This window comes from Monopterus albus, unplaced genomic scaffold (assembly GCF_001952655.1).
Source record: "Monopterus albus unplaced genomic scaffold, M_albus_1.0 scaffold107.1, whole genome shotgun sequence".
Lineage (NCBI taxonomy): Eukaryota > Metazoa > Chordata > Actinopteri > Synbranchiformes > Synbranchidae > Monopterus > Monopterus albus.
Genome location: NW_018127987.1, coordinates 537,211 through 544,655, shown reverse-complemented (window position 1 = coordinate 544,655; position 7,445 = coordinate 537,211). Strand labels below are relative to the sequence as shown.

Here is a 7,445-nt window from a genome sequence, read left to right as displayed (position 1 = left end):
CAACCATTTTTCCTTCTCCTTACCTAAAATATCCAGCGATGCGTGCTCCCACTCTCACTCTCCCCTTCCTTTCTCTCCCTCTGTTTGTCGTTTTATGTTGCACGCTGACACGCACACCTCAGAGCCCAGGCGTCTGTCAGCAGAAGCTTGTGCTGGCTCATATTGCAACTGGCTCCGATAATAAAAATAATGCAGAAGAGATATCTTTCTACTCGTTGCACGGAGAAAACAGGGGTGCCAAGTGAAGACTGTACAAATTGATGCGTACCCTAGCCTCTTCCCCACCCCCTTTCGCCCCCTTTTTCTCTTTTGCCCCCCTCCCTCTCCCACCCTACCTACTCCCCCTCTTCCTCTAAGACGACTTACACTTTTTTACAACCCTCTCTGGTCTTACAGTCACAATTTTTAGCGGAGGGGAGAGCCAGAGAGAGGGAAGCACGTCGGGTGAGAGAAAGGGAGAAGAGGAGAGGGCGTGATTTGCATAAGGAGAGAGGGGGAGGCTGGAGCAGGAGGAGGAGGACGAGGAGGGAGCACTGAGGCAAGGAGAAGAAGGAAGAGAGGCGCAGGGAGAGGGCCAAAACTCTGAAGAGGGAGGGGATCAAGAGGGAGGGTCTCTGTTGCCTAGTCCCACCAGAGTCACCTTTACTGTATGAAGAACCTCTGCTTCAGGCTGAATAACTCTCCATTTGGGTTTATCTCGCGATGAAGCCTGTAGATGAATAAATGTCCAGCAGGTCTTTGTTCTTTAAGGCCATAAAATCTGGACTAGGGAGAAAATGCATATACCACATTACATGAGCATTTAATGACAATGTCAGCCACTTAACAAAGTAGCTCCAACTCCTATGGAATAATTCGACAAATAACACATGGGCGATTAAGCCGTGCCCTGTGCTGTGATGTGTGTCTGTCAAGCAGCTCCCTGTCTGTCTGGGAAAAGCTTGCAGCGGTGTGTCCAGTCAAGCGGCTCTGCAGACCTCCTCCTCCTCCTCCTCCTCCTCCACTCCTGTCGATCTCGCTCCCTCTCCCCTTCACGCAGCCCCCTGTCCCGTCTCCTATTGTGTGGTAACCATGGCAACCCGGCCGGAGACTGTGCCCGGTGCGCCTGCGCGGCTCCAGCCTTCCTTCGCCACCTTCAACATCATCATCGTCATCACGAGCAGCCCCGGCACCGACTGCTCGCGCTCCCTCTGCCGCTCAGTCTGTGTAAACGATCCGCGCGTGCAGCTGGTAATTGATCTGCAGCCGCGCGCGCGCTGTGAACACGTAACAACAACAGATGTGTTGTTATGAGGACCAGGTGTGAACTCCAGGTTGTCCTGCTGTGAGTATGAAGTAACGTAATTTTGTAGGCATTACCCAGTTTAAACAATTTAAATCTCCCTGGGCTATAGGTTATACAGTATATATACAATATAGGTCCTACTGTATGTCATAGGAATACGTTGCTTTAAGTCATCCTGTTAGTATTCTAAAACTAAACGTTATCAATGGTTTATATGATACTATTGGACATTAATGTACACTATTAATCAATTAACAATACACAATTAAATGTGCCATAGAATGGGTGAGCATCCTTTCAAGATACATAGATGATGTCTGACCCATTATTTGGCTCCTAAGATTAGTATCAAGACATGCCATCATAAATCTTCAGGGCCTCATAACAAGAAACACCATTTTCCAACCCTAACCTATCGCTAGATGCACACCTGTGATTTCATAGACACTATTACCCAAGCAAAATGTATGTTTATAAGGTACGGCACCCTCCATTCTGGTGTTCACAGGAGGAGTTATAGTTGTTGGTAAATATATTAATGAACACTTATAGTACATTATAAAAAGTGTCACCCTCACATATAGTATCAGTATCAGTCTAATACTGCTTAACTACTACAACCCCTAAATGGACAGCAGCCTTTAATTAATAACATCTGTGCTTTTTACATATCATAATGCTTCCCATGAAAAAGACCAGTGATTTCACAGCAGATGTTTAACATCTGACAATGAGTTACATCCTGTTTTTTTGTCTTGATGTTGTGACTTTAACGGACTTATGCCTGTACAACATCTGGCTCTCTACTGATACAGATCTACTTCAGTACTCAACAAAGAGCCTGTGGCACAGCTTAAACAATTAGTGAACTTAATGATTAATTAATTTATGGTCCTGCGGGGTAAAATGAAAGATAGAAATTCCACAGGATAACACCTGTCAAACTCCTGCTGTGACAATAGTGTGGCTACAAGAGCAGCATATGTAGTTGAATGTTTTTGCCATGCAAAAGTGATTTTCTGGGTTTCTTCCTTATGCAATTCTGTGATGATTTGTCCTGTATTTATGAAAAGTGAACTGGGAAACAGCAGGGCGTCTCCTATAAAATGACAGAGAGCTTTGGTTTGAGTTAACATATATCCATCTGTTTATTTAGCTTAACTTTAGACAAAGTAACAGACACAATTTTTTTTTAGCAAGCTGCTTAGTGTTCACATCAGAAACAACACGAGGAACAGGAGAGAGAGGAAACAGCAGGGCACAAAAGATCAACACATCCGAACAATTAGGAAAAGGAAAAGAAACTAACAAGTGCATGAGGGAAAGTGTGGGTTTGCACCACAGACTACATGACATAATAATATATGCAGTTTATTATTTGAGCTGAGCGACAAAACACTGCTATTTTTTTCCTCCACCAGGCTTTGTTAGGTATTTACTGCAATAAACTGTCATTAAAGTCAATCACTTGCTGAAGCGCTAGGTCAATAGTCTGTAACTATGGTGCATTATCTGTGTGTCTAAGTTATTTGAAAACTAATTAGTCTTAAATTAGTCTTAATGCATTTAAGTATGTGTGTGTTTAGAGCTCTGCTGAAACAGGTGAGCCCTGAAAACATAGCAGGATTTGTATATATTTTGCTTTTTTGTGTGCCACTGTTAATGGCATTCAAAGGGCACTAGGGTTGCGAAAGTTGTGCCCAGCAAAGTGAGCCTGGTCACCCAACTCTTCCTCGATCCTGAGAGGAAGAGGAGGAGGCAAGAAGAAAACAGAGAGCAATGCAGAGCAGGCAGATGAATGTGAAAAGGGACACAGCATAGCATAGAATGAAGGGAAAAGAAGAGAAATACATAAATATGATAAGATGCATATATGCTGTAAGTGATAATAAAGTCTTTCTACAAATACACATATTCAATAAAAGGTATAAACACACACCTCATGAGCTGATTGTATTTGGCCAGACGTTCTGATCGACAGGGAGCACCCGTCTTGATCTGAAGGGAGGCAAAAAAATACCATGCTGTTTTTACTATTACCATGTATTTGAGCTACTATTGTACAATGTATTATTGTTGCTTTTTATAGCCTTGTTTCTAAACCACTGCTGCACCGTCATGTTGAAGCACTGTTTAATTTTTTATTGTCTCATTTATGTACCATGAGCCCAGGAAAACTTATATAAGGTGCAGTGACAAAGAATTATAAGAGTATTGTGTATATATGAGTGAGAGTGTTACCTGTCCAGTGCAGAGACCAACCACCAGGTCAGCTATAAAGGTGTCCTCTGTTTCTCCTGAGCGGTGGCTCACCATCACACCCCAGCCGTTCTCCTGGGCCAGCTTACACCTGAAACATAAAGAGGCGGGAGCAGTATAAAAATTTAAATAAGACACACTCAAATACAAGCACATACATACATGTGACTATGTTTATACATCAAACACACAAAATTAACTCACGCTTTGATGGCCTCCGTGACAGAACCAATTTGGTTGACTTTAAGCAGCAGACAGTTGCAGGCTTTTTCCTCCACAGCGCGTTGTATCCTGCGTGGGTTAGTGACCGTCAGATCATCTCCGACCACCTGTAATCATTTTATCATATTAATAATGTTAAGGGAAAACTCCATTACACATGAAGATCGGCCTGCATTACCAACTCAAAGTGGAGTTTAGTGATGTGGGTGCTGAACAGCCAAGGAGTCAGTGAAATACAATATGAGTTTAATTCCAGACTTTGCAGCCATGCTAGTAACTATAAATTAAGATGTCAACCTCTGTAGCATCAATTTTGTCTCTCACATGTCATCTATCTTCATGAAAGTGTTAAATTAAATAGCTAGTATACTAATTAAAAGACCAACTGAGCTAATCCCCTTCAGATAACAAGGGCATAATGTGATCTTTTACCTGGATGCCCACTGAGGCTGTGAACTGTGACCAAGCAGGCCAGTCATCCTGGTCAAAAGGATCCTCAATGGACACAACTGAAGGAATGGGAGATGGGTGAGATCACTTCTGTGAATGTGTTCAAGACTATTAAAACATGCTGTGAAAAACACTAACTGACCTGTAGCTCCCTAGATCACCAATGATGATATGCAATAAATATTCTAGTAGGAGTAATGTCTTTAAATTGACTCAAATTACACACAGACTCACACATGCACTTGATCACACAAGCAGGAAGTGCATCATTGACAGGGTAAAGAGCCACATCACTGCAGGTCTCTGCTTGCCAAATGTGCAGAACACATAATTAAAACCTCTTTAACAGGCCCTTGTGTCAGCAGGAGAAGTCAGGCTGTGGAGACATAGGCTTTCTTGTTTTGTTTTTCCCCTCTTTCTCTGACTAAGAGGTGATGAAAGATATATTGCAATAGTGGAGATCTGAACAAAAGGATGAGCATTCATTTACTGTCAGCAGTTATATAAACAGTGACACTGTGTACTTAGTGATCCGTGGAAATCAGTACACTCCCCTTATTTTAACAATCAAAAAGAATAGGAGAGAAAACTACCCATTCACACCACAGTACACACCTGGATAGTTGTTAATGAAGCCCTGGTAGATGTTGGCCAGCTCCTCAGCACTAATGTTGCGGGCAGCATTGGGGGGAGACTTAAAGTCCAGGTCATATTTGCCCTCAATGAAAAACTCTGAAGCAGCAACATCCATCCCTATCACCACTTTGTCTGTGAAGCCTGCTTTCTCTATGGCCGTCTTGATCAGCTCCAGGGCTGACAGAGAGTCACAGAAAGAAGTAGGATAATGCTTATGCTTCTCAAAAGATCCAAAGTGATTTTTTTAATGCAGTGGTTGTGCTTACCTTCACTGTTCTCCTGTATATTAGGAGCAAACCCTCCCTCATCTCCCACATTCGTTGCATCCTGGCCATATTTCTCCTTGATGACACCTCTCAGTGTCTGATATAGCTCTGCCCCCACACGCAGAGCATCACGGAAAGACTCCGCCCCAACAGGAAGTACCATGAACTCTTGCATTGCCAGCCTGTTACCAGCATGAGAGCCCCCATTGATCACATTAAATGCCTGAGAGTGGGGCAGATAAAGGAGAGGCAGATGTATCTGGGCTTTTATGTTTGGAAGAATTACATTGTTGCACTATAAAATTATACACAACTCACAGGAACTGGGAGGACCAGCTCGCTGTTTCCTGCAAGATCAGCAATGTGACGGTACAAGGGGACACCTTTCTCTGTTGCGCCAGCTTTACATATGGCCAGTGATATTCCAAGAATAGCATTGGCCCCAAACTGAGCTGAAGGAAACACAGGTAGACATGGATGCAGTCTGTAATCACTGCTGCAGAAACATGTCATTACACATAAATGCCACCACTGTACACGAGATGAGCCTTACATTTGTTGTCAGTCCCATCCATTTCAATCATCATATTGTCCAATTTATCCTGCTCCAACACACTGATTCCCTGAAACAAAGCAGCCACAGTGAATCATTTCGTCATGCTTTTCCTTCTAGTCTCCTCTATATTTTAATCCATTCTGCGCTCCTACTCACTGACTGGATGAGGGCGGGTCCAAGGGTGTCATTAATGTGACCAACAGCCTTGGTAACACCTGCAATAGCGGGGGAGAGGGAGTTATATGGAGTCAGCCAGGTCACTTGTCTGTCACAGAAGCACAGAGGATACATTCCGTTGTTAAGTGTTCACCTTTGCCCTTGTAGCGAGCCTTGTCGCCATCTCGGAGCTCCAGTGCCTCATAGATGCCGGTGGATGCACCACTGGGCACAGCAGCCCTGAACAGACCTGAGACAGAGGATTGTTAGGTGGAAGTAAAGGGGTGAAAGCAGAAGGTGTATGCGGACATGGAGAGAATAAGAGTGTGAGTAGAACCTTGTGGATATTTGAGCACAAGACAGTTACAACAGTCATAACTAAGACATTTAAGATATATGTTTTAATGTATTTTTTAACCTTTGTCTGTATGCAGATCTACTTCCACAGTGGGGTTTCCCCTGGAGTCCAGGATCTCCCTGGCAACAATATTCAGTATGGACATCCTGTAGAAAAACAAGAAATCATTAGCTTTATTAATCACTTGTACTGCAGATTACAATTCGGTGCTCATACATAAATCATGCACTCAGTCCATCTTATTTTGATTAAAAAAGGACGAGCAAGTGGTGTTTAAACAAACCGATACAAACAGAATAAAAATTATTCCGAATATTTCAAAAGAGAACATCAAAATACATCTCATTACAGCTAAGTGCCATGTTCAGATTTCACATTAATCACAAGGACGTCACGCTTTCCTCTTCCTCACATGCACGCACACACACTGCAATGATAGTGACGCAGCCTTAGGGATGGAAAGCTGTGGAAAAGATGGAAACATACTGGTGCACAAACACACACACACAGAGAAGAAAAAATATATCAAAAGCTAATTATCCATACCTGTTTATGAATCTACTGTCAGCCTGTTCCACACCACAAGCCAGTTCAATTTCTCTGCTATTTCAGTCAAGTGACTGAGAATATGGACCAATGAAGAGATGAGATGCCGAGAAAACAGAGCAGGGGCAAATGAGATGGAAAGAAGGGAGAGGGGGAGGTGGGAGCGGGCTTAGAGGGATGGAGGAAATGAAGAAATAGATCAATCTTTGTAATTGTTACCTGCAGTGTGTTTGAAGTCTGGTGAAGAAAGTGAGCGATTGTGGGCAAATGAGAGGGAGAGGCAGAGTGACAGGGAGGTGGGAGGAGAAGGGGTGAAAACATATGACACACGGGGGGAGGGGGAGAATGTGAGTCACTGGAAGATGCAGAACGGAGGGGAGGGAGTGAAACTGCGAAATGAGAATAGGGTGGCAAGTGTGATAGAGCAGAATAGGGGTATGTCTTCTGTTTTAATACAATAAAGTGGCTGAAGAAAAGCTGAACGAGACATGTCATTTGTTCCATAACCTCAGTTTCACCCCATGCATTTAACATTGTCTTCCCGACTCCCTGCCAGTCCTATCATGTTTGGTTTTGCTCACTGTGTGTACATCTGCTAAATACCTACACTAGCACTCTGACATGTGTGCAAACATTGTCTCAGCAAACTGCTAAGATGAAAGGGTGATCCGCGGTTGCTCTTATATCCAGTTACCGCTGTTATCCTGCTGA

The 7,445-nt window shown here is 43.3% G+C and overlaps 2 protein-coding genes across 4 annotated transcripts in view; both read right to left on the bottom strand.

Moving 5' to 3' along the window:
- Positions 1-304, bottom strand: part of atn1 (atrophin 1) — a 10,347-nt gene extending 10,043 nt beyond the window's left edge. Inside the window, 1 exon segment of the mRNA XM_020610880.1 lies at positions 24-304. The gene's annotated coding sequence lies outside the window, so the exon portion shown is untranslated.
- A 2,102-nt stretch (positions 305-2,406) lies between these two features.
- Positions 2,407-7,058, bottom strand: LOC109966147 (gamma-enolase). Of its 3 annotated transcripts, XM_020610778.1 has the most exons (14): positions 6,954-7,020; positions 6,735-6,808; positions 6,249-6,334; positions 5,985-6,080; positions 5,831-5,889; positions 5,672-5,741; positions 5,437-5,570; positions 5,119-5,341; positions 4,832-5,029; positions 4,199-4,275; positions 3,749-3,873; positions 3,527-3,635; positions 3,225-3,283; positions 2,407-3,024 (listed from the first exon to the last, which is right to left on the bottom strand). In XM_020610778.1, exons 3-14 carry the CDS (start codon positions 6,331-6,333, stop codon positions 2,955-2,957), a joined length of 1,305 nt encoding a protein of 434 aa, XP_020466434.1. In that variant the 5' UTR covers position 6,334; positions 6,735-6,808; positions 6,954-7,020; the 3' UTR covers positions 2,407-2,954. The 3 variants fall into 3 exon arrangements, with proteins under 3 accessions (XP_020466434.1, XP_020466435.1, XP_020466433.1); XM_020610779.1 differs by lacking the exon at positions 6,735-6,808 and having other exon boundaries at positions 6,954-7,058; XM_020610777.1 differs by lacking the exon at positions 6,954-7,020 and having other exon boundaries at positions 6,735-6,947.
- Positions 7,059-7,445: the final 387 nt, after the last annotated feature.

Excerpts from the sequence above, each read along its gene's own strand:
- LOC109966147 (XM_020610779.1), bottom strand. The coding sequence starts at position 6,333 with ATGTCCATACTGAATATTGTTGCCAGGGAGATCCTGGACTCCAGGGGA. Across the intron at positions 5,571-5,671 it reads GGATGGGACTGACAACAAAT|CTCAGTTTGGGGCCAATGCT; the intron begins GTAAGGCTCATC and ends TGTTTCCTTCAG. Across the intron at positions 3,025-3,224 it reads AAATACAATCAGCTCATGAG|GATCGAGGAAGAGTTGGGTG; the intron begins GTGTGTGTTTAT and ends TCTTCCTCTCAG.